Source organism: Petaurus breviceps, unplaced genomic scaffold, assembly GCF_028583685.1.
Source record: "Petaurus breviceps papuanus isolate PSGF00001 unplaced genomic scaffold, PetGlider_PUasm1.0 189, whole genome shotgun sequence".
Taxonomy (NCBI): Eukaryota; Metazoa; Chordata; class Mammalia; order Diprotodontia; family Petauridae; genus Petaurus; species Petaurus breviceps.
The window spans coordinates 30,322,213-30,348,810 of record NW_027185809.1 but is presented as its reverse complement, the minus strand read 5'-3'; the positions used below and the strand labels follow the sequence as shown (position 1 = coordinate 30,348,810).

General features: G+C 38.5%; 1 protein-coding gene across 3 annotated transcripts in view; it reads right to left on the bottom strand.

Moving 5' to 3' along the window:
• ZNF410 (zinc finger protein 410) overlaps positions 1 to 26,598 on the bottom strand; it is a 43,845-nt gene that overhangs the window by 9,930 nt on the left and 7,317 nt on the right. For 2 of the 3 annotated variants that reach the window (XM_069092185.1, XM_069092186.1), the window contains exons 2-7: positions 26,102 to 26,283; positions 22,782 to 22,917; positions 18,777 to 18,995; positions 17,931 to 18,122; positions 11,608 to 11,767; positions 10,525 to 10,706 (exon numbers count right to left, since the gene is read on the bottom strand). In XM_069092185.1, coding sequence (XP_068948286.1) covers positions 10,525 to 10,706; positions 11,608 to 11,767; positions 17,931 to 18,122; positions 18,777 to 18,995; positions 22,782 to 22,917; positions 26,102 to 26,134 — 922 coding nt within the window. In that variant the 5' untranslated portion in view covers positions 26,135 to 26,283. Of the gene's footprint in view, positions 1 to 10,524; positions 10,707 to 11,607; positions 11,768 to 17,930; positions 18,123 to 18,776; positions 19,013 to 22,781; positions 22,918 to 26,101; positions 26,284 to 26,598 lie in introns of all 3 variants that reach the window. The other variant, XM_069092187.1, reaches the window with a different exon arrangement.

Sequence of the window (26,598 nt, the reverse complement as noted above, 5' to 3'; positions counted from 1 at the left end):
CTCCTGGATCTATTTTCCAGGTCAGTGGTTTTTCCCAATGAGATATTTCACACTGACCTCTATTTTTTCATTTGTTTAATTATGGTTATGTTTAATAGTATCTTGATTTCTCATAAAATCCTAGCTTCCATTTTCTCCAATCTAATTCTGAAGGAATGATTCTCTTCAGTGAGCTTTTGAGATTCTTTTTCCATCTGGCAAATTCATCTTTTTAAGGCATTCTTCTCCTCATTGGCTTTTTGAGCCTCTTTTGCCATTTGAGTTAGTCTTCATATTTTTCTTGGAAGCTTTTGGTGCAGGAGTTCTTACCTTGTTGTCTTCCTCCTGTTCCATGCTTTGATCCTTTTTGTCCCCAAAAAAGGAATCTGAGGTTTGATTGCTGTGCTCGCTTTGCTTCCTTTGCTTGCTCATGCTGACACTCAATTACTTGACTTTTGAGCTTTTTGCCACAGTAAAACTCTACTTCCAGAGAGGAGAGCTTTGTCCCAAACTGGGGTTTTCACAGCTCCCGGAGCTAGTATTTGGGTGCCCTCTCAGAAGCCTTCACAGGCTCTGGCACCTGGTCACACACCCCAGGATCTCCACCCAGAACAGGGATCCAGATGCAAGCAGGTCAAAGCAAAAGTGATTACCCCTCAGAATGGTTGCTTGGTCCCCCTACAATCTGCAGGCCAAGAGCTCTGAAGCAACCACGCAGTGGCTGCTGCTGCCACACCGTAGCCACTTTTCCCTCCATGGGGAAGAGGCTGGACCGCTCTCCTGGACCCCGTTACTAAAGTCCACAATGACCTTTGACTTTGCCTTTGGCATTTATGGGTAGATAATTCTGGAAACTGCCACAGTTGCTGATGATCCACTCTCCCAAAGTCCCTCCAGCAGTGGCTGGTCAGGGCTGCCCTGGGGCTAAAACCATGGGCACACACAGAACTGGGCTCTGCTCCCAGAGTACTGCAATGAACCCTTCCTGCCAGTCTGCCGGGTTGCCTTCAGGTTTGTTTCTGTCACTCTTTGGGTTCCATAGCTCTAAAATTTGTTCCAAGTCAAATTCTATACGTGTTTGAGGTAGTTGTGGGGGACGCGCAGGGAGTTTTCCTGCTTCTACAATGCCATCTTGGCTCCACCTCACTATTTGAATTCTTTCAAGCCACTTGCAGTGTCTTTTTCCTTGACCTAACAGTTCTGTAATTTGGCTATAATGTTTTTATTTTGGGATCTCTCTCCAGAGGTGATCAGTGGATTCTTTCAATGCCTATTTTGCCCTCTCATTCCAAAATATTGCAGCAGTTTTCTTGATAATTTCTTGAAAGATGCTGTCCAGGTCATCCTTTTGATTATGGCTTTCAGGTAGTCTAATAATTCTGACACTCTCCTGGATCTATTTTCCAAGTCATTTGTTTTTCCAATGAAGTATTTTACATTTTCTTCCACTTTTTCATTCTTGCAAATTTGTTTGATTTTTGATGTCTCATAGAGTCATTAGCTTCCATTTGCTCAATTCTAACTTTTAAGGAGTTGTTTTACTCAGTTAGCTTTTGTACTTCCTTTTCCATTTGGTCAATTGACTTTTAAGTAGTTGTTTTCTTTTACCAAGCTGCTAACTTTTTTTCATAATTCTCTTGCATCACTCTCATTTCTTTTCCCAATTTTCCTTTCATCTCATTCATATGATTCTTAAACTTCTTTTGTAAGCTCTTCCATGAGTTCTTTCTGGGCTTGAGACCACTTCCTGTTTTCCCTTGGGATTTTGCCCATACATATTTTGACATTGTTCCCTTCTCAGTTTGTATCTTGACCTTCCCTGTCACCCTAATATCTTTCTCTCTCTCTCTCTCTCTCTTTTTTTTGCTTTTTTGGAGGGGGGAGGCAGGACAATTGGGGTTAAATGACTTGCCCAAGGTCACACAGCCAGTATGTTAAGTGTCCAAGGCCAGATTTGAACTCAGGTCCTCCTGACTCCAGGGCTGGTGCTCTATTTACTGCGCCACCTAGCCAACCCCCTAATATCCTTCTATGGTTAGATTCTTTTTTTGCTGTTTTTTATAAATTTTTTTTTGGCCTTTTTCCTTTCTTTTAAATTTAAATTCTGATCTCAGGATGGAAGAAGCACTGTCTCAGGTTTCTTGTGCCAGGGGCTGCAGGCCCTTGCTATTTACCTGGTGCTGCACTGATGATATCCTGAGGTTCACAGGAGACCCAAGGGTCTAGTGCTGTGCTCAGTGAGGAGGGTGAGGGGTGGTTGATGCTGCTGGAGGCCGTAGGTTGTCTGGCAGCATACCCAGTGCTGTGCCAGGGTCCTAATGCTGGTGTCTGGCATGTGCTGAGGCCAGTAGGGTGTTTATACATTACCCTGGGGCTACACTGAAGCACATAGCAGTTCTCAGAACTGGAGTCTGCCCATTCCCCAGGCTATGCTGAGACACATGGCGGGGTCCCACACTGGGACTCAGGATCTCCCACTTGTCTGGTGGGGTGGGGCTTACTGCTGGCTTGCTGGGACACTCCCTGTCCTAGACTGCATTCCCCTTTTACTCAAGTGAGATAGACCTTTCTTGCCAACCTTCCAAGTTTCTTGAGCTAAAAGATTGTTTCACCCAGTCTTTTTGCTGGTTTCGCTGTTCCAGGATTTGTTTTGGGACCCTATTTTATGGTTGTTTGGAGGTGAATAGGACAGAGTTACTGCTTACTCTGCCATCTTGTCTCCTAGAAGTTCAATATTTCAAAAGTATGTTTTTAGATTACTTCCCTCCTATCTGAAAGAAAGGATTCTTCTCCTATTCCTTTAAAGCAAAAGTTAACCTTTTCTCATGATTTTATTGCATCACTCTCATTTCTCTTCCAATTTTTCCTCTTTTACTCTTACTTGATTTTCAAACTCCTTTTTGAGCTCTTCCATGACCTGTGACCAATTCATATTTTTCTTGGAGGCTTTGGATGTATAAGCTTTGACTTTGTTGTCTTCTGGTTATATGTTTTGATCTTGTCACCAAAGTAAGATTCTATAGTCTGATTTTTTTTATACTGTTTGCTCATTTTCCCAGTCAATTACTTGACTTTTGAGCTCTTTGTTAAGGTAGGGCTCTGCTTCTAGAGTGGAGAGTGCTCTGTCCCAAGTTTCAGAGGGTTTGTGTAGCTGTTGTCAGAGACACTTCCAGGCACCTGTAAATTTTCAGTTCTAAGGTGTTATGATCCAAAGAGAGGTGTTTGCTCCTCTCCTGGCCTGTGTTCTGGTCTATGGGTGACCACAAGCATTCTTTTGTGCCTTGGAACTGTGAGGCTTTCCTCTCCACAGTCACCACAAGCTCTGCTGGAGCTCTGGAAGCAGCTGCTGCTGCCACTGCCACCATCACCTCTACCACCCAGGGCTGGTGCTGGACCACGTTTTTCTCTCACCCAGGTCTGACAGAGTTTCCCCACTGACCTTCTACTTTGTCTTTAGTGTCTGTGGGTTAAGTCTGGAAACCGCCACAGTTGCCAATGATTTAGTGCCCTAAGGCCTACTCCAGCCCAGTGTATGGTCCACAATGGACTTTGCTCTGCCTCCAGCCCAGTGTGATATGCTCTTCTTGTCAGCCTTTCAGGTTGTCTTAGGCTGGAGATGGTTCCACTCCGTCATTGTGTGGGTTCAGTACCTCTAGAATTTGTTTAGTCATTTTTTACAGGTATTTGGAGGGGTTAGGAGGAGAGAGCCAGTGTCTGCTTCTACTCCAGAAGTTGACTTTTTTTAAATCACAGAGCCCTTCTCAGAATATTTTAAGTGCATAAAATTATATTGAAATAGTTACCGAAATTTTTTAAAAGTTCATGGACCCCCAAAGGTTATGAACTCCTACTCTAAAGCTAATACCTCTACCTACATCCATTCCCTTTCTTTCTCTCCTACTTTCCAAGGTTATTCCCAATGTCTTCTGAGATGACTATTTCTTTAATCTTTAAGATAATAATTAAAAAAAAAAACTATTTTGGTTATTTCACTCCCCTCAAGCTAACATTCTATTTATCTTTCCTTTCACAGCCAGAATTCTTGAAATGAGTCAGCTATACCTATTTGCTCCTTCAGAATAGAGATTTTATTTTTTTGTTTTTGCATCCCAACCTATAAGTGTGTGCTTAAGAACTGCTTGAAGATGAATTCATTAATTCACATACAAATTTTCAGCCAATTCACCTTAACCCTTTGCCGAGTCTTTCACCACCCCCACCCCTCTATTTAAGGTGCTTTCTCAAAGATAATGACTTCATAGTTGCCAAACCAATGACCTTTTCCTCAGCTCCATACTCTCTGACCTGTTTTGTGTGGCCATAACACTTACTGACCTTGACCCTCCTTCAAATTCTCTTTTTCCTTGACTTCTGTGCTTCTACATTGCTCTGATTCTCCTCCTAGCAATGAACACTCATTTTATGACTCTTTTCATAGTTCCTCTTCATCCATCTATTAACAATTGTTATCTTAGGTTTTATCCTCAGCCTTATTCTCTTCTCTTTCTGTGCTGTCACTCTTAGTATTCACCATTGTATTCATTTCATGGTCTCTTTATGTAGGAAAAAAAAAAGCAGCACCACAGCATTGTGGAAAGAGTGCTAGAAAGTCACCAGCTCTGTCCCTAAGTATCTAGGTCAGTTAGCAGATTTGAATACAGTGTTTTAATAAAGGAATTTGATGTGAGGCACGACTTTGAATCCCAGTTCTAATATATACTGTCTGACACTGGTCAAGTCACTTAAACTCTCTGAACCTAAGTTTTCTTATCTACAAAATGAAGCTAAAACTACCTAACTCAGGAGGGGTTGTAAAGATGAAATTTACTCACATGTATAAAGTTCTTTATAAATATCGGTTAGTATTATTGTCATTGATTTCATTGTTGTTCAGTGACTCTACATCCACAGGGTTTTCTTGGCAAAGATGCTTTAGTAGTTTGCCATTTTCTTCTCCAGTTTGTCCCATTTTACAGATGGGAAACTGAACCAAATAGGGGTAAAGTGACTTGCCCAGGGTCACACAGCTATTGTTATTGTCACAGTTATTGTCTGAGGCTGGATATGAACTAAGATCTTCCAGACTTCCAGATTCCAAGCCTAGTGCTCCATTCACTGCAATCCCTAGTTACCCTATTATTGACTTCAAGGACATACAATTTCATCAGTAAAGATGTTCATCTACGCAGAATATATTCCAATCTCAACCATATCTCATTCATGGCTTAGCACACTGTCTTAATTAGGCGCTATAGCCAAAACAAAAAAGGAAAAGAAAAAAAAAAAAAGGATGATCTCGTGGTCAAGCCTCCAGTTTGCCTCACCAAACTTAGTTAGACTGGTCCTCCAATGAGACATGAGTATGCCACCAGGTCCAGCCTTAAAACTTTTTTGGTTTGGTAATAAGGCCTGACATTCTATGGACACTGCCTTAGTGACTCCACAGTCACCTCCATGCCATGGATAAAGCACCAGATTTTCAAGGAGAAATATTCTGTTGGCCTCTAAAATTTTATGATTCAAATCTACATTAGACATCCTGATGTGAACAAATCCAGGAATGAGAGCAGGGAAATGGATGGTGGAGAACATTTGGTGAAAATTAAAAGAGGAAGAAACATAAGCAGTATTTCCATTAAAAAAATACAACAAAGCACATGGACAAAAAAAGTAAAAAGATGAAGCATTTGGGAAATGTTACAAACTTTGCATGCAAGCATGATACAGTAGTAATAGGAGACTTCAATTATCTGGAGATCTGCTGTAGCTCTCACCACAAAAAGCAAAATAAATTCTTGTCTTGTTTTATCAATAATTTCATTTATCAAAGGATGAAGGAAGAAAAGAGAAACTGTTATTGTGAACTGATTCTAAACATTGATGAAATCACACATCCAAACCTCCACCATTATGAAGAGGTGAGGGGGAGAAGAGACATGTATACAAATAGCTATGATATCATATTTGACATTATAAATACTGAGAGAGACAAATAAAGTGTCTGTCATAAGGTATGTCTAGTAAAACATGACTCAATAAAAATTAAATTAAAAAAAAGAAAGCCTCTCATTTCCTACCAAGATAGTGGCCTGAATGGCTGAGAAGCTACCCAGTTTCTCATCTATTCCAGCAAAATCATAAAGTTCTCACTGGACCAAATAATGATTTTTTTAAAAACTCCAATTAGAAACTACAATAACTGAGTTGGAAAGGTGGACCCTGCCAGCAAGGTGAGTGCCAATATGACCAGAGATAGGACATAGCCTACAAAGCTCTGTCCAGAGGCAGCAAGAGAGAAGGGCTTTCCTGAAACAGGCCCCAGGGTAGGAACTTAGAAAGATCGAGGGAGCTGCAGTGCCCAGTGTGGTGCTGACTAGCACAGTACCTGAGCTCTAATTGGGACAATCAAGCTCCAAGAGCTCTGAGGTCCCAAATGAGCAGTTCTGAAATACCAGAAATGGACCCAAAGAAACAGCATTCTAAACCTTGAAGTTCCAGGGCCCCAGAAGATGGAGATTAGTGTAAGTAGTGAGCAGAGTCAGGAACGACCACCTCACCCAAAAGTTTAGCAAGAGGCAAGGCGTTACACAAAAACTTAATACTAGAAATAAAGCTGAAGAAATGAGTAAATGAAAGAAAATACTAATCGTATCAAAAATTTTTTTAAAAATAGATTTTCCAGTGACATGAATTCCTAGAAGAAATATGTATCAAGAGATAAAAGCCATGATTTGAAAGAAAGAAAACATAAATAAAAACTGCCCAGATCTATCTGAACTAGACAGCAAAGTAAAGATGGAAAGAAGAGTAAAGAGAAAAAATCCACTGATCACCTCATAAAAGTAAACAATAAAAGTCCCAGTAATATCAACAGCAAAATCCAGAGTTCCCACTTCAAAGAACAAATACTACAAGTATCCAGAAAGAAGCAGTCCAAGTTCCAAGGGATTACAGTCAGGATCACAGAAGATCTGGGAGGCACTACTAAAAATGAAAAGAGATTTATAATAAAATATTCTAAAAAGCAAAAGAGGTAAAATAACAACTGAGAATAAATGACCCTGAAAAAATTACATATAATCCTGTGAGGAGTAAAAATAGACCTTTAGGGGTGGCCAGGTAGCACAGTGAGTAAGAGCACCGGCCCCAGAGCCAGGATAACCTGGGATCGAATCTGGGCTCAAACACTTAGCACCCATCCAGAAACACCTGGCCATGTAACCTTGAGCAAGTTACTTAACCCCAATTGCTTTAAAAAAAAAAAATAGGCCTTTAATGGAACAGAGGACTTTCAAGAATTACTGATCTAAGAATGCTGAACCATAAGCACAAGAATTAAGGAAAACCTGAAAGGCAAACAATAAGGCAAACTTATTTTGCCATGGGGGTGGGGAACCTTCATGCTTGAGGCCACATGTGGCCTCTTAGGCCCTAAAGTGCAGCTCTTTGACTGAATCCAAACTTCACAAAACAAATTCTCTTAAGAAAAGGTTTTGTTGAATATAGTATGGCAGAAGCTGGGTATAGACCATTATCTAACACCATATACCAAAATCAAGTCTAAATGGGTGCATGATCTAGGTATAAAGGTTGAGACTGTAAGCAGTCTCCTAAAACAAGGAATAGTTTACCTATCAGACTTGTGGAGAGGGAAAGACTTTATGACTAAACAAGAATTAGAGAACATTATAGAATGTAAAATGGATAATTTTGACTACATGAAATTGAAAAGTTTCTGTACAAACAAAGCCAATGTAACCAGGATTAAGAGGGAGGTGGGAAATTGGGAAAGAATCTTTACAACCTATGTCTCTGACAAAGGACTCATTTCTAAAATATACAGAGAACTGAGTCAAATTTATAAGAATACAAGTCATTCCCCAATTGATAAATGGTCAAAGGATATGAACAGGCAGTTTTCAGAGAAAGAAATTAAAGATATCTATAAGCACATGAAGAAATGCTCTAATTCACTATTGATTAGAGAAATGCAAATCAAAACAACTCTGAGGTACCACATCTCACCAGTCAGATTGGCTAAGATGACAAAACAGGAAAATGACAAATGCTGGAGAGGATGTGGGCAAATTGGAACACTAATGCATTGCTGGTGGAGTTGTGAACTGATCCAACCTTTCTGGAGAGCAATCTGGAATTATGCCCAAAGGGCTATAAATACTTTCATACCCTTTGATCCAGCAATACCACTCCTAGAAATGGGAGAAAGACCCATATGTACAAAAATGTTTATAGCAGCTCTTTTTGTGGTAGCAAAGAATTGGAAATTAAGGGGATGTCCATTAATTGGGGAATGGCTGAACAAGTTGTGGTATATGCATGTTATGGAATACTATTGTGCTATAAGAAACGAGGAGCAGACAGTCTTCATATTTACCTGGAGAGGCTTAAAAGAACTGATGCTGAGTGAGAAGAGTAGAACCAGGAGAAATTCGTACACAATTACAGACACAAAATATGTGGGATGACATACTTTGATAGACTGGACTCTTCTCAGCAATGCAGTGATATAAGTCAATCCCTGATCTTTTTCCTTCTCTTATTTGGTTTTATGTCCTCTTTACCATTTTTCATTCCAGCTGGTACAATCCATCCTTATAACCTGACTAATGTATAAGGTGAAAGTATTTACAGATCCTATACTTGACTATAAGCCACCATGGGGGGAAGGGAGGGGAGGGGAACAAAATGTGAAACTCAAGGAATTGTGGAATTGAATCCTGTAAACTAAAAGGAAATAAACAAATTAATAAAAAAAAAAAAAAAGGAAAAAAAAAACCCAAAAAAAAAAAAAAAGAAAGAAAAAGTTTTGTTCTGTAAAACTTGGACTCAGGCAAAAAGCTGCACTCAAGGACCTAAAAGGTCATATGTGCCCTCAAGGCTGCAGGTTTCCCACCCAAATGAAAGGAACTGTATGATGACATATTACTAACATTCTAAAGGGGAGAATAAGTGTTCTTTCAGAAGTTTAGTATCTTCAAAGGTAGTTAAATAAGAAAATAGAGCTCCTGGGATGGACTGATTCTATTCCAAGGGTCTGATGAGGGAAAAGAGAAGAGAGGGGTAGAAGGAAGAATACACTAGGAAATAAGGGGAAAGTAATAAGTATACTGCTTAGCATATAACTACCTTGGTATTATATATTTAACTTTCAATATGTATATGACTTATATACCAAGCTAATTAACAGGATTCTTCAAATACAAGAATACCATACTTCTCTGTAACCCCCACAAATATCCAAGATAATACTCTATATAGCCATACCAAATATATTCCTTGAGGACCAGGACTTATACATTTTTTTTCTTTTTGGAGGGCAACTGCGGTTCAGTGACTTACCCAAGGTCACACGGCTAGTAAGTGTTAAGTGTCTGAGGTCGCATTTGAACTCAGGTCCTCCTGACTCCAGGGCAGATGCTCTACTCAATGTGCCACCTAGCTGTCCCATGGACTTATAACTTCTAATACCTAGTACAATGCCACACACATTGTAGTTACTCAATAACTGAATTTAACAAGGAATGCTCATAATTAGATGTCAATACTTACTATATTTATAGAGAACATAACTCTAAATATTTTGCTTTAAGGAATTTATTTCCAGGGTGATGGGCAATTCTGAACTGCCCACAGAAGATATCAGTTATCTCTTCTGAATTGCCATGCTGAACCAAAAAAAAAAAAAAAAAAAGCAGAGAAGCTGGTAGGCCAACTGTAGTGGCAACAGTTGCCACAATTCAGTTTTTAGAATGCTCCCTAACTTTTCTTTTTGCAGCTTAGCAGATACAACAGTGACCCTTACAGGAGAGTAAAAGATGAAAGCAAGCTCTAAAAAGAAAGCAGCAATCTCACCAAGATGACAATGGTCCTTGTGGTCAAGGGACACTGAGACGACGGTATGTTGGGCCCGATGGCCTGAGATGTCACCCTTTAAGCAAGAGGCAGGTCAACCTTTGACCCAATTCTGGCTATCCTGTACTTGGTCCCATCCCTTCTCTTCTCTGAGCCTGACTTTCCATCCCTATATGTGACTTCTCCTATTATGCCCTTGGGGATGTTGTGAAGAGCCCATCAAAGTGGGTGTTCCTCACAGAGATAGTGCCAACATTTGATTTGTATGATCATTCATTCATACATGGGTACTGTCTGTTTCGCTTCCTCAGTGAGTAGAAGAGAGAGAACTTGGAAATGAAAATAAAACCGAGTATAGAACTAGAGGGGGAAAAAAAGGATATATTACCCAAGGGCAGGGCCTACATCTTCTATTTTTGCACATTCGAGACAAGCTTGCTCAATGACTTCTGTTGCTTGACTCAAACAGTGCCTGTTAGCTTTTCCCAACCAGCTCCCAAGTACATCCTTTTGTATCTGCCACATGGCCTTGAACACAGAAAATGCGCAGTATCTGCTGAACTGTTGCCTCAATACATTCCGTTGCCTGAATTAAAGAGGCCCCACAGATCCCAATGGCCTTCCTCAGAAAGAAGAGACCTGTGGGCCCACTTAAAGGACAGCTGCACACACCTGTGTGGATCCGAAGGTGGTTCTTCAGATTTCCAGCAGTGGTGAACTGCTTGCCACATCCCAGCTCAGGACACACAAAGGGCTTCTCCCCATTGTGCGTTCTCATGTGCACTTTCAGTCTCTGAAGTACATAAAAGCTTTTCCCACAGCCTTCAGCAGGGCAAATAAAAGAACGGTCATTCCTGCAAAAAAAAAAATCAGAGAAGCAATAACTACCCAAATAAGTTTTTCTCCTGTAGAAGTCCAATGAAAGTTCTCTAGCACTTCAGTACTTGGTCTGTATTATTTTCCATCTGGGGTTGATGTCTTATGTTACTTTTATGTATATGTCTGTATTCTCTCTAACATGTAAGCTCCCCAACAATGGAAGCCAGTCTTAGGCACCTTTGATACCATTATGGCTCCTTTACCAGAAAGGACTCTAAAGCTAATGGGTGCTCAATCACTGTGAATGCTAAACCAATTAGTCTTCCCCCTTTTAAAATGGAACAAAAGAATTGAACCACTTAGTCTTCTACCCTTGTGCAATACACAGAGAAAAGGACTAAAAAAAAGACCAAGATTTCCATCCCTATTTAGAAGGAAACAAGTGGGTTCATCAGCTGGAATCAAGACATGGAAGCTCTGTTCTCTGTCACTTACAGTTAACAGTTCTCTTTGCCTTTCCTAGTCAGCTTGAAATAGATTACTCAAAGTAGAATACACTGAATTTCATAACCAAAATTTATGTACCATACATAAAGAGTGAGAAATCCCTTCCACTAAAGAGCAAAACAAATTTGGCATCAAGAAGAAGTTAGTCCCATGTTTGCGTTTAACATCATGCTAGGGGCAGCCAGGTGGCACGGTGAATAGAGCACTGGCATTGGAGTAAGGAGGACCTGAATTCAAATCTGACCTCAGACATTTAACACTTACTAGCTGTGTGACCTTGGGCAAGTCACTTAACCCCAATTACCCTGCCTTCCCCCCTCTAAAAAGACAAAAAACAAAACAAAAAACCAAACATATATCATGTTGACCACGTCCACTCAAAATCTTCTGTTTACTTTGCCTCAGGTGTATCATCTCAAACTTACTTACCTATGGGTTTTTAGGTGGTACTTGAAATGTGCTGGCCACACAAATGTCCGATCACAGCCCTCAACTGTGCACTGGAGCCTTTTTTCCTCTTGAGGAAGGTGAGGGAGGGACCCAGAGTCTTTAGACTGTCCATCACCTGGACCAAGGTGAACATTTTCCCCTACAATGGGGAAACAAATGATAGAACCAGAGAAGAAAAGTAAACATAACAGGGCTTCTCTTAGATGTTTTGATCCCTAATACCCCTCTCAAATACTACCTCTCTATATATAGTTTACACTATTACCAAGGAAACACTTCAAATCATATCTCTATCATTTTTACCTCACATGTCCAGTCGATATCAGAAATAAGAGGACCATTCTGCCATTTCTTTCCCAAGACTACTATAAACTAGTAGTACAAAGTAGAATATAGCCAGCTTTCTTTCACAGGCTCAATATCTATGTTTGCTCATGACAAAACAGATTATGCATAATTTGACCATGTTTAAGTCTCTACAGAAGACTCAATGGCAACAGAAGTGTGTGAAAAAGGTAAAGAAAAGAAGGCATTGCAGTCTTTTTTTTTTTTTAATAGCAGTCAATAATGTTCAATAGTAAAAGCCAAGAACAGGAAGCAATAAAAACACTGTAATATACATTGGTCAAATAACATCATAAGTTGCATGGTCAGTTTTAGGTGCCAAATTTTAAGAGAAACAATGACAAACTGGAACACAGAGAAAGGTAACCAGGATAGCAATGGGTCTAAAAATTACATAAAGAACAGCTGAGGAACTAGGAGAAAGTGACTTACTTGGGAGAGTCTCAAGGACTAAAAGATATTAGTTATAGGGAGGTGAATTTCAGTTCAAAATAAAAAGAATGGCTTTCTAATAAATAGAACTATTCTTTTTTAATGTAAGGAGTTGCTTTATGGGAAAGTAAATTCCTAGCTAGTGGTGACACTCAAGGAGAGACTCAGAAAAAAATGACTTCTATTTTTTTCCTAAAATTCTTTCTTTATGGTGGGTTTTTTTTTAAATTTTGAGTTCCAAATTCTCTCCCTCCCTTCAGTTCCTCCCCTACAGAGAAGATAGGCAATATGATATCAATTATACATGTGAAATAATACAAAACCTATTTCCATATTAGCCATGTCACAAAAAAAAAAAAGAAACTGAGAAAATTATACTCTTAATTTACACTAAGAGTTCATCAGTTCTCTCTCTCTGGAAGTAAACAGCGTTTTTTATCATGAGTTCTTCAGAATTGTCTTGGATCACTGTATTGATCTGAGTAGCAAAGTCTTTCACATTTGATCACCATTACAATGTAACTGTTCCTGTGTCAAATGATCTCCTGCTTCTGTTGGTCATATAAGTCTTCTCAGGTTTTTCTGAAACCATCACTCATCATTTTTTATGGCACAAGAATATTCCATCACAATCATATTAATTTTCAGTCATTCCCCAATTGATGGGCATCCGATCAATTTTCAATTCTTTGGCACCATAAAGAGCTGCTACAAAAATTTTTGTACATATAGTTCCTTTCCTTTTTTCTTTGATCTCTTTGGGATACAGACCTAGTAGTGGTATTGCTGGAACAGAGTATACACACTATAGGACCCTTTGGGGACAGATCCAAATTGTTCCCCAGAAAAGTCGGACCTGTCCACAACGCCACCAACAGTTTGTTAGCATACCTACTTTCCCACATCCCCCTCCAGCATTTGTCATTTCTGATAGGTGTGAGGTGAGATAGGTGTGAGGTGGTATCTCAGTTTTTTTAATTTGCTTTTCTCTATTCAATAGTGATTTAGAGTATTTTTTGACAGTAGATACTTTTGATTTCTTCTGAAAGAAGCCTGTTCAAAGCCCTTGCCCATTTATCAGTTGTCCTTTCTACTTCTATAGATTTCTATACTCAACTATGTGTATATATATTCTTCTCTCTTAGAACCAATTCTGATAAAAGTGAGGTTCAGGGGGCGGCCAGGTGGCTCAGTGAGTAAGAGTACCGGCTCCAGTGTCGGGATGACCTGGAGATCAAATCCCGGGCTCAGACACTCAGCACCACACCCAGAAATAACTGGCCGTGTAACCTTGAGCAAGTTACTTAACCCCGACTGCTTAAAAAAAAATAAGTGAGGTTCAAGCATTGTCCAACCTCTGCATTTTCCCCTCCACTGTAAAAGTTCTTCATTATGCACCTCTTTTATGTGAGATAATTTTCCCCATTCTTCCTCTCCCTTCCCCTTTCTCCTAGGACATTCCACTTTCTCACCCCTTAATTTTTTTTGAGATCATCCCAAAATAATCAACTCACACCCACTCCTTATGTCTATATACTCCTTTTAACTGCCCTGAATAACGATAAAACAATCAACTGTGAGAAACTTAGCTACTTTGATCAAGACAATAATAAAAGATAATTCCAAAGGACCCACGAGGAAAAATGCCACCCACCTCCAGAGAGAACTTACAAACTCTAACAGACTGAAGCATACTTTTTAAATTTCCTTTATTTTTGTTTTATTTTGCTTGAGTTTTCTTTGGCAACATGGCTAATATGGAAATGTTTTGCCTGATCTTGCATGTATCATCAACATCAAAATTGCTTGCCTTCTCAAGATGGGGTGAGTTGGGAGGGAGAATAAGGAACTCAAAACTTTTAAAGAATAATTTTTTAAAATGATTTTTACATGTAATTGGGAAATATTTAACAAAATTAAACTAATTTTTAAAAATTACCTCTCCCTTGGGCAGCTAAGTGGTGCAGTGAATAGAGCACCTGCCCTGGAGTCAGGAGGACCTGAGTTCAAATCTGGCCTCAGACACTTAACACTTACTAGCTGTGTGACCTTGGAAAAGTCACTTAACCCCAAGTGCCCTGCCTTCTCCCCTCCAAAAAAGCAAAAAAAAAAAATTTACCTCTTCTCAATCTATTTTCCAGGTCAGTTGTTTTCTCAATAAGATATTTTGCATTTTCCTTTTTTAAAAACTCTTTTGACTTTGTTTTATTGTTTCTTGATATCTCATGGAGTCATTAGCTTACACTTATCCATATCTAATTTTTTTTATTTTAAATAAGAAGTTTATTTAAATAACAAGATGTTTGACTTGAAGGGAAAACTATCTAGGATCAATTCTTTTTTCTTTTTGGAGGGCAATTGGGGTTGACTTGCCCAAGGTCACACAGGTAGTTTTGTGTGTGTGTGTGTGTGTGTGTGTGTGTGTGTGTTAAGTGTCTGAGGCCGGATGTGAACTCAGGTCCTCCTGACTCCAGGACTGGTGCTCTATTTACTGAGCCACCTAGCCACCCTACGATCAATTCTGTATAGAAGTAATTTATCCCTACTGAGAGATAGAGACAGCCCTACATCTTATAGCTACATACAAAAAAGTTAAAAAATCGTCTCTGGTTTTACAATGATAAAAGAAAAACATTGAAATTATCCAATCAAACAAAGTATGCAAGGATTTTTTTTTATGGTTTTGTTGTTGTTAATGACAGCAAAATAATTTACTGTAACATAAAGATAAAAGTTGAATAAGCATGTCCCACTAATGGAGAAAAGGGATATTTTCTCAGAATCAGTTTGTTTTTCCCCCTCCCCATCTCCACTTGATGCTGATCAAAACATACCATCAGTCATTTAATTAAAAAAAAAATACACATTATGACTGTGCACATATACCAGTTACTTTATGTACAATAAAGGAAAGAAGGAAGGGAATCAAATAAGAGAGAAAACTATACTGCAGTAATCAGGATGTAGATGAATCAAATCTTGGTTTTCTAATTGTGAATGTACTGTTTTCCTTGGGAGCAGTTCTGGAGTAGAGTTGTAGATTCTTTTCTTAGTAAGCACCTCCTCTCTGCTACTGGAATATATCAATTGTCTCTTCTTCCTCTACTTCCAACTGTTGGTTGGAAGCAGGTGGTACTGTTTCATTGACTGGTTGCCCATCAAATCAGAATCTGATCTGCCTCACTGACAAAACCCCGTCTGTTCACAATAAGCTTTCATTAGTTTACTAAGTTATGTGTGCCTCTTAATCTTAAACTGCATAAATGAACCATCTTGCCCTGCTACCTTCAAAAGAAGAAAGAGGAGCTCTGTATCTAATTTTTAAGGAATTACTTTCTTAAATAAGTTATACCTCAAATAAGACCATGTTTTTAATATCTCTTTTTCCACTTGGTCAGTTCTCTTAAGGAGTTCTTTTCTTCAGTGAATTTTTGTACTTCCTTTCCCATCTGGCCTATTCTACTTTTTAGGAATTCTTTTCATCAGGGAATTTTTGTCTTTTACCATTAGGATAATTCTGTTTTTTAAGATGTCACATCATTCTCTTCAGCATTTTTTGTGCCTCTTTTACCAAGGGTTAATAGTCTTTTCACAGTTTTCTTGCATCACTCTCACTTCTCTTCCTAATTTTTTCTCTACCATCATTATGTTTTTCTTTAAGTTTTCCAAGAAAATTTATTGGGCTTGTGTCCAATTAACATTTTTTACTTTAAGGCTCTGATTGTAGTTGTTTTCACATTGTTGTCTTCTTCTGAGCTTTTATCTTTTTACCACCACAGTAGCTTTTTATAGTCAAATTCTCTTTTTTGTGTTTGTTCATTTCCCCAGCCTATTTCTTGACTTTTAACTTTCTGTAAAGTTGGGCTCTGTTCACCTGGGGGTAGGGTGACAATGTAACAAGCTTCAGGTTTTTTTGGGTTGCTGTTTTCAGAGCTAGTTGGGGGGGAGGGGTCTTTAAATTTTCAGTGCTTTGAAGGTGGTATGATATGGAGAAAGGTGTGGTCATGCTCCTGGTTTATACTCTGGCCTTTACCCAGGAAGGGCCCTTGCTCCCTTACAACTTCAAGTTCTAGTACTTCTCTTGGCTTTGAAATTTTCACCAGGTCCCCTGCTCTCCTGCAGTCTCAAGCACTACTGCTCTTCTCTGCCTTGGAATTGCAACCACGGACACTGCTCTCTGGAAATGAACTATAAATGCTCTTCTCTGTCCTACAACTGTGACCCAGAACTACGTATGGGTGATACAACAGGGTCCTACTCCCATAGTCAGCTCAGGGTCACCTATAATCTCTTTCTGATCAATTTTATGACCCCCTTGTTGTCTTTGAACTGAGAAATTCTGAAGCTTCTGCTGCCCCTACTGCAACCACCTCTCAGGACTGACTACTATGAGAAGTGCTATAGATGTTATTCTCATTTTAGGTGGGAGTTTAGACTAGCTACTTCCACAGTCTCATCTAATTCAAAACAGCTGTGGAAACATATTTAACTGCTACATTCATGTCTCATACTACCAATTTCCTCATCTTCTCCTTCTCACCTACCCTAAAAAGGTTTTAATTCTGGAAAAGTATATAGTCTGAACCTGGATGGCTGACAACTATTATTCTCCCTTTAGCCCACATTCTTTATTCATAAAATACTACCCTGTACCAAAATGCTTCAGGATCAGTGCTAAACCCATATAATTTTCTACAGAGTACAACTAATGACAACAATTAGAAGGTGAGAGCAGAATCTTTAGGCATTTAATTCTGCAGTTGCAATAAAATCACTGACCAAATTACATAAAAAAAGAAAATGAAAACCCTGGAGGTCAGAACTAATGGGAATTCAACTCTCTTTCCATTCCTATTTTTCATGCAGAATTAGTTTCTTTGGTTGGAAACTATTTTTTTCAGGATAAATGCAGCATTTTTCCCTTGCAGAAATACATTAACTGGGCAATTCCAAAGGAGTTGTGATAGTAAATGCCATCCATCCAAAGAAAGCTATGGAGTTGAAATACAGAATGAAGCAGACTATTTTCTTTTTTGTTTATTCTTTCTCATGGTCTCTCCCATTCGTTATTATTCTTCTCTGCAACATGACTAATGTGAAAAAGTGTTAAATAGGAAAAAAAAGAAATTCATAACCACCAAGTCTTCCCATTAACAACTATCTTAAGAGTCTGAACCCACAAATAATTCTTATATATAGTTTCTAATAGGTAGAACCATATCACTTTTTACTAACAATAGCTTCAAAATTTGAAATTCACTTTGGAGAAAACATTTACTTGACTTCACAAATAAGCCTATTTGTAGAAGTACTTGTAGAAAAGAGAAATTAAAAAAAACAAATACATTTACATACACACACACACACACACACACACACACACACACACACTCCACCCTACCCCCCCAAACCATCTAACTCTGACAAATACAATAATTTGGTTTATGGGTACATTAATATTAACAAAGCACTAGTCAAAAACCCTGTATGTGGCATAATGGAGCAGGAAACAAAAAAATTCTCACCATTGCCACTGGCTTTTGCATTCTTTGCTAGCTGTGCCCGAGTAGCAGCAATCAGACTGTCATGGGCCAATTCCTGAACCCGGATAAACCATGGCATGCTGCTGTCAGCACTATCACTGGAGAGAAAGTCATTCCCAGAGTCCTCTGCTTCATCCTGGACAAAAACTAAGTGCTCAGCTGAGGAGCCCAGGCCTAGAAAAGATGAAAGTATCAGAGAGTCACCATTACATTAGAGGCCAAATGCAAACTTCTGTTTTTTATATCACAGCAAATTCTCTTATTCAGGTAATAAGAATATCCTGCCTTTAAAAAACTTAAGTGTTTCAGATGCATTTTTTTTTAAATAAGCAATCGGGGTAAAGTAACTTGCTCAAGGTTACACGGCCAGTTATTTTTGCGTGGGTGCCGAGAATCTGAGGCCAGAACCGATCCCAGGTCTCCCGATGCTGGGGCTGGCACTCTTACTCACTGCGCCTGGCCGCCCCTTCAGATGCATTTTTAACAAAGGACATAAGCAACAGACTCCCTGATAAGGGAGAATGCAGAACTTTTATGTAGGCTTAGGGTGATTTACATGAAGCTTTGCCTAGAAGTAGAGAATAGATAATCTCTTGAAACCTCTCCCATTTTTATTTAAATAGTTATTAACCATTTAACCAAAACCACATGAAAATCAGTATTGAGGCTAAGACTAAAAACTAAGTCAATGGGCCATAAACCAGATTGTACTTTCTCAGATACAAAGTAGGAATAGTTTTCTTTCATTGTGGCATCAGACACATATTCATAATCCACAACATCTTTTGTTTTTCTTAGAAACAGAGTCTAGGACAGGGTAAAGGATACCTGCTCTTGTTAGGTTAAGAAGGATAAAAGAAGTGCTGTCACTTGGCTGAAGGTCTTGCAACAAGCTGGGAGACTCCGGAGTTGACAAGAGTTCGGGGGACTTCTGTACAGTGTGTGCCCTTGTTTCCTCTCCGTCAGGGCCCAGGTTCACTTGAAGGCTTCTCAACACAGAAGAGGAAGGAACCTCCTTACAGGAGTTGGAAGAATTTGGCATATCATCTAGTAAAGAGAAAATACTACCACTTTACATAGAATCTATTTCCAAGGAGCTCAGAAATATAATATAATTAATTCTTATCTAATCTCCTCTAATTATTCCTCTGGAATAGGCCAGGAACAGGAATCATCTCTATGTTACAAAATGAGAAAATTGGTCTAGAAAGGAAAAGCAAGATACTCCAAATCATGAATAGCTGGGAGAATGAGTAGACTAAATGGCACCTACAGAATCCTTAACCACGACAGACCATGAGATTATTGCAGAATACAGTCAATTAAAGTACCAAATTAAACAGTGCTGTTCATTCCCCCCAAAATACATTCAGTGCAATGAGCATCAACTCATCAACAAGCCATTTCATAAACAGTCTCATCTCCCTTGGGGCAGCTAGGTGACGCAGTGAATAGAGCACTGGCCCTGGTGTCAGGAGGACCTGAGTTCAAGCCCGGCCTCAAACGCTTAACACTTACTAGCCATGTGACCTTGGGCAAGTCACTTAACTCCAATTGCCCCTCCAAAAAAAAAAAAACACAGCAAAAAAAAAAAAGTCTCCCCAAAAAATCTGAACCAGGTTTCTGAAAGGCAGGTAATATAAACTTTTGCTAGATGGCAGTCAGGAAAGGCAGTGGTAGCTTAGAAAATAAATGGAAGTTTATGAAATCAAGATACCCTGTTAAAGCCTGAATTCACATTAAACCTATACAAGTAAATAAAAGCTATAGAAGTCACTGCTCTTGAAGCATCTTTTTGGTGGCAGCAAATAGATTTCCACAACAACCACTTATCACAGAATATAAAATCCTCAGGCTTTATCTTTATTAAAAGCTGGAAGAACTTTTTCCTCTCCTAAGAGGAGAAAATTGAGAGCTTTTAAGAATCAAAACAAAAGCTTAGGCAATGGTCCTAACACTTCAAAATACAACCAATACTTACTAATGCTTGGAAATTTTCCTATTTTGAGACTCTATGTCTTGAAAAATAGAAGTGCCCCCTGACCACTGGAAATTTAAAAGTTAGGGAACAGAACAGATGAGACATAAGGATGAAAAAGAAGAGAAAGGTAAATGTGTGTGGAGAGGGAGAATGAGAGAAAGACAGAGAGAGCAACCAACCCTTATCAGGTATGTATCAAGCAGTGTTAAGTGTTCTTTTACAAAGTGTCCTTACATTTGATCCCCATAACTACCTTGACATGGGTGACATAGGTTCTACTATTATCGCCATTTTACAGTTGAATAAACGGAGGCAGGGGTTAAATGATTTGCTCATGGTCACACAGCAAGTAAATGTCTGAGGCCAGATTTTAACTCAGACCTCCCCAATTCTAGACCCAGCACTCTATCCATTGTGCCACTAGTTGCCTCTCTCAGGGGCCAAATGTGAAAGCTTTTTCTAGCACTGGTTCCACATATTCACCTACTGGTTAAAATTCCAAAACAATTTTATACCCTTTCTTGTATTCTTTCAAATCACTTTCAAATTAAGAGGAAAAGTAGCACCATTGTAAAATAGTAATACACACAGCATACACAGAAGGTGTTCTACATAAAATAACAAATTTGTAGTAGTCAATAGCTTTTATTATGAACCTGGTCAGATTTAACATTCATAACATGTACTTTAAGCACATATCAGAAAATACAAAAGTTCATAGACTCAGTTGGGCTGGGCTTTAAAAGATTACTCTCCCCAAATAATAGAGGAACTCCCTCCATGACTATATCTCTTAAGTTATTCAAGTCTCTGTGTAAAAACATGCAATGACTTGGGAGTTTTCATCAGTGTTCCCTTCCATGTCTGCAAATTCTTTATATTAGGCTGAATCTGTTTTCCTGGAAGCTACTACTCACTGGTCAGAAAGGCACAAAGAATAAATCTAATCCATACTTTACACGGTAGCCTTCAACTATCAGGAGCTGAAGTTTTCCAGATTTAAATACCTCAAATCCTTCAACCATGAATCACATGACATGGGTTCCTGACCTTTACCTTTCTGGTCACCCTCTAACCTACCCAGTCTGTCAATGTCTCTCTTAAAATGTGGTGCCCAGATTGAATATAATGCCTCAAGTATGATCTGACCACTGCAGAGTATAATGAAACTATTACTTCCCTTGTTCTAAATGTAGTCATACAGGCCTGGGCTTGACAGTCACACCTCACATTGGTCATTTATCATAAAAAAGAACAAAAGATAGTATTTGTATGGTGCTTTAAGTGTTGCAAGCTACTTTATAAATATTATCTCATTTTATGAATTATTTATACTAAACTTACTGTCAATTTAATTCCCCTAAAACATCTGCTACTAAGCCACAGAGTACAAGAATATTTACTTTCTATTACCATTATATATATTACATATATAACATACACAAACTATACAGTTTGAGCTGATTAACTTGTAGAGTTCTCTCTGAATCTTTACTGTGTCAACTAATATATTGAGCTATTCCTCTCAGTGCTATGTAATACATATATTTATTCAATGCCTTCTCCAACGGTCAAGGTTTGTCAGTCAACAATAACAACTGACATTTACATAGCATTTTAGAGTTTATCTGGTATGTACAGTCACTTGAGTGTTGTTACCCCCATTAAAACCTGAGCTCCCTGAGGGCAGTGATTGTTTTTGCCTTTCTATCCTTAATGCTTAAGTACAGATCCTAGCACATATTAGGTGCTTAATAATGCTTGACTCAGTATAATAAGCAAACATATCTTCTATTGACTACATAAATGTCTCCATATATTACTATTTTTGGTATAGAGATGTAAATAATATATAGAGTATGTAAGTATAGAGATGTGATCAATAAACTACAAATTCATTTAAAAGTATTACTGAATTCATACTATCTTTTTTTTTTGTAATGTATTTTCTCAGTCAACAAATGGTAATGGTACAACTATTATCATGCAATTTTTTTAATGTTAAAAAGGAGTTCTAAGGGGCGGCCAGGTGGCTCAGCGAGTAAGACACCGGCTCCAGTGTCGGGATGACCTGGATCGAATCCGGGCTCAGACACTCAGCACCACACCCAGAAATAATAACTGGCCGTGTAACCTTGAGCAAGTTACTTAACCCCGATTGCTTAAATAAAAAAAAGAGTTCTACCCCAAAAGGCTGGGACTCCTTCAAGTACAATGCTCTCTGAGGACTCTTACAGCTCTAACACTCTGATTCCGAGGGAGGTGGGCACCACCTGGCTGGGCTACTTCCTGCGTCAAACATGAAACAGACGAGCTGCCAAATGCTTCTCTCCCTTGTGCATGTATCTGCCTCCTCCCCCATCAAGTGTCATGTGTCATAGGCAGATTGCAGGAGTAAGTGAAATGGTATCTAGAAAAAGCCTAGAGAGTTCCCAGGTAGATACTGTATCATATGGCACTATCTAATGCTACAGATTTCTCCTTCTTCATGGGCAAAAAGAATAAGGCACACTTCTGTACTATTGGGTAAGACTACACCAGAAATACCAGGATCAAAGTATTAGGTGCCAAGGTAACACAAGATCTAAATATCAAGTCCAGACTTAAAAGTTCCAAAATTGTTTCTTTATCTTTCTTCATTTTTCCATAGCTACCCATAATTTACCATAGAGATAGGCTTTCTCACTATACCCATTCAATTCATGAGTACTCTGGAATAGGTTAAGCCCATTCAATGCCCAGCCCTCAGCAAAGCACTAGGCATATAGTAAGTGCTTAAAACATGCTTATAGATTGGTTGGTTCTGTCATCCTATTGCCATACTGTTCATCCACTTCTTATTGTAAATTTACCTGGTAACACGAGCCGGCTGCATTCTGAGGTCTCAGTGACAGGCAGCAGAGACAGACAAGTAATGTCTTTAGGTTCAGATTCCACCAGACCCTGTCCCAATGGTATGGACGTGTTCTGAACAAACTGGACCAGCAGCTAGGAGGGGAAGAAGAGAGAGGAGTCATTCAAATGAAGGGACACTGCACGCAGACACCTGTTAGGGAACAATTCATGTATAAACAAGAGACAGAGAACATTGTAAGGTGTAAAATGGATAATTTCAATTATATTAAATTAAAAAGGCTTTATCCAAATAAAACCAATGTAGCCAAGATTAGAAGGAAAGCAAAAAAATATTAGGAAAAATTTTTCATAGATAGTGGTTCAGATAAAGATCCCATTTCTCAAATCTATAAAGAACTGTCAAATTTATAAGAATACCAGTCAAATTAATAAATGGTCAAAGGATATCAACAGACAGTTTTTTGATGAAGACATTTGGAAGAACTAGAATTTGGTAATCAAAACTACAAAGTCACATGAAAAAATGCTCTAAATCATTATAAAAATGCAAATTAAATAACTTTATGATATCATCTTACACCTATCAGATTCGCTAAAATGACAGATGCTCTTCAATTGGGGAATGGATAAACAAGTTGTAGCATATGATTATAATGGAATACTGCTCTCCTATAAAAAATGATAAACTAGCTGATTTTAGAAAAAAATGGAAAGACTTACATGAAATAATGAAAAGTAAAATGAGCAGTATTAAGAACAATGTACACAGTAATAGAAATAATGTCCTAAGAACAACCTGAATGATAAATTCACCTTGAATATCACAAACACTCAAACCAATTACAAAGGACTTATGAAGGAAGATACTATACACTCTGGAGGAAAAACTGATTAAAAGTAGTATGTATAGGGGCGGCCAGGTAGCGCAGAGAGTAAGAGCACCGGCTCCAGTGTCGGGATGACCTGGGGAATCAAATCTGGGCTCAGACACTTAGCACCACACCCAGACATAACTGGCTGTGTAACCTTGAGCAAGTTACTTAACCCCGATTGCTTTTAAAAAAAAAAAGTTGTATGTACAGTATGGGGGTGTGTGTGTGTGGGAAGTATGTGGGTGTTTAATTGTAGCCTTCTCTAGGGTCAAGTGTGGAGAGGAAAAAAAAGTATATAGCACACAACAAAAGAAAACTTAGAAGAAACCACAGAAAACAATATGTATTTGTTACATTGTTTTTACAAAAAAAAAAAGTCAGTGGGCTGCCCCAGGAGGTAATGGTTTCCTCCTTGTAGTCTTCAAGGAAAAGCTGGTATGTTGTAGAAGGGATTATTTTTTTTTTTGCTTTTTTGGAGGGCAATTGGGGTTAAGTAACTTGCCCAAGGTTACATGGCTAGTATTTTTTTGTGTGGGTGTTAAGTGTCTGAGGCCGCAACGGAACTCGGGTCCTCCTGACTTTGGGGCCGGCGCTTTACTCACAGCGCCACCTAGCCGCCCTGTAGAAGGGATTCTTATTGGAGCAATGATGGCAGAGTAAAAGTAGGGACTCGCCTAAGCTCTCCCCCAAACTCCTCCAAATTATAGTAGAAGGCAAGAGCGGGGAGGTGAGTAGAAGTCAGTGACCCTTACTCTCATCAGAACTGGCTCAAAGAGAGAATAATATACACACTCAACTGAGTATATAGAAATCCATCTTACCCTGCAGGAATGTAAGAGGGAATGGGGATAATATAAGTGGGGGAGAGGTATAAGAGAACGGAAGGCAGATTAGAGGAGGAGGCAGTTAGAAGTAAAAACACTTTTGAGGAGGGACAGAGTAAAAGGAGACAGAGAATAAGAATAAATGGGGGTGGGGAAATAGGATGGAGGGAAATACAGTGAGCAATATTAACAGTGAAAAAAATTTTGAAACAAGTTTCTCTGATAAAGGTCTCATTTCTCAAACATAAAGAATTGAGTCAAATTTATAAAAATAAGAGCAATTCCCCAACTGATAAATGATTAAAACATATAATCAGTTTTCAGATGAGGTAATCAAAGCTATCTATAGTCATGAAAAAATATTCTAACTCACTACTGAATGGAGAAATGCAAGTTGAAGCAATTCTGATATACTACCTCATACCTATTAGATTGTCTAATAGGACAGAAATGGTAAATGACAAATGTTGAAGGGGATGCGGGAAAAATGAGACATTAATGCACTATTGGTGGAGTTGTGAACTGATTCAACTATTCTGTAGAGCAACTTAGAACTATGCCTAAAGGACTATAAAACCATGCATATACCCTTTGACCTAGCAATACCCCTACTAGGTTCTGTATCCCAAAAAAGATAAAAAACAAAAAGGAAAAGGACTTTTGTATGTACAGAAATATTTATAGTAGCTCTTTTCTGGCAGTAAAGAATTAGAAATTGAGGGGATGCCCATCAATTGGGGAATGGCTGAACAAATTGTGGTATGATTATGATGGAATACTAATGTACTATAAGAAATGATGAGCAGGATGCTCAGAAAAACCTGGGAAGACTTGCATGGGCTGATGTAAAGTGAAATGAAACGTGTACAAAGTAACTGCAATGTTACAAGATGTTCAACTGTGAATGTCTTAGCTATGAGGGACCTATGATGAAAAATACTATCTATCGCCAGAGAAAGAACTGGTGGTGTCTGAACACAGACTGAAGCTTATTGTTTTTTACTTTATTTTTCTTCAGTTTGCTTTTGTCTGTTTCCTTTTACAACATGACTGTTATGGATATGTTTTGCATAATTATATATGTATAACCTATATTGAATTGCTTGCCTTCTCAAGGGGAGGGGGGATTTTAAAACTCAAAGTTTTAAAAACAAGTGTAAAAATTTACATGTAACTGGGGGAAAATAAAACACCAATTTTCTTTTTTAAAGAGTATTCTTATTAAGTATGGGTTGGAAGGGATAGTGGTCTCTCTCAAATCTAAGATTCCATGATTTCTGAACAGGAATAGTAACAACAGGTCCATGACCATCGATAAAAAACAAATAAAAGCAGTACATTTCTGTAGTATCTGAAATATTTTTTGGAATACATAAAAAAGGATATGGTATGTTCCTGACAACATGATTACTTCTCAACAATATAAATTTTGTCACTATAAATTACCTACAATAATTTCCAGTCTTTATAAATATAAACATACTTTGTGAAGGAAACAGGATAGAGCACCAATTCAAAATTCCTAAAGAAATCCTTTTCTAACAAAAAAAACAATAAACTGAGGATTAATTGTAGGCCACAGCCCATGGAAGGAAGATAAACCCAGCTGATTATGCTCACCTCTGGTTTGGACTCTAACTCATCCGATAACATTGATTCAGCTTCCAAATCCTGTAGCCGTTAAGGGGAGTTACAATGCTCAACTCAGAGTCAACAACCACCTCCTATTATTCTCATATTTCCCAACAGAGTATAATGATCTTCTCGTAGCTAAGTTGCTCTGGGCAATTAGTCAATTTAACCTAAAATAGAAAAGAAAAACATAATCAGCTCAGAATTCCTGGTAAAAACGACTCAAAATCACAAGTTCTCGACTAAATCCACGATGCAAACAAGTTTCTGAAAAATCATCCCAAAAAACTTTTTCTAAAGTCACAGAAACTTTCATTACTGCTTCCCACCATTACCACTGTCATGATGATGAGGGCATGGCAGTGAACACTGATCACTAAAAGAGTACAGTATCAGTGTGGTATCTCCGATTTTTATTTAAATTCTCGCTTTCTTACAGGCTAAATTCTTTCAGAGACTAGGCATTTGAGTCCATACTGGTTTGA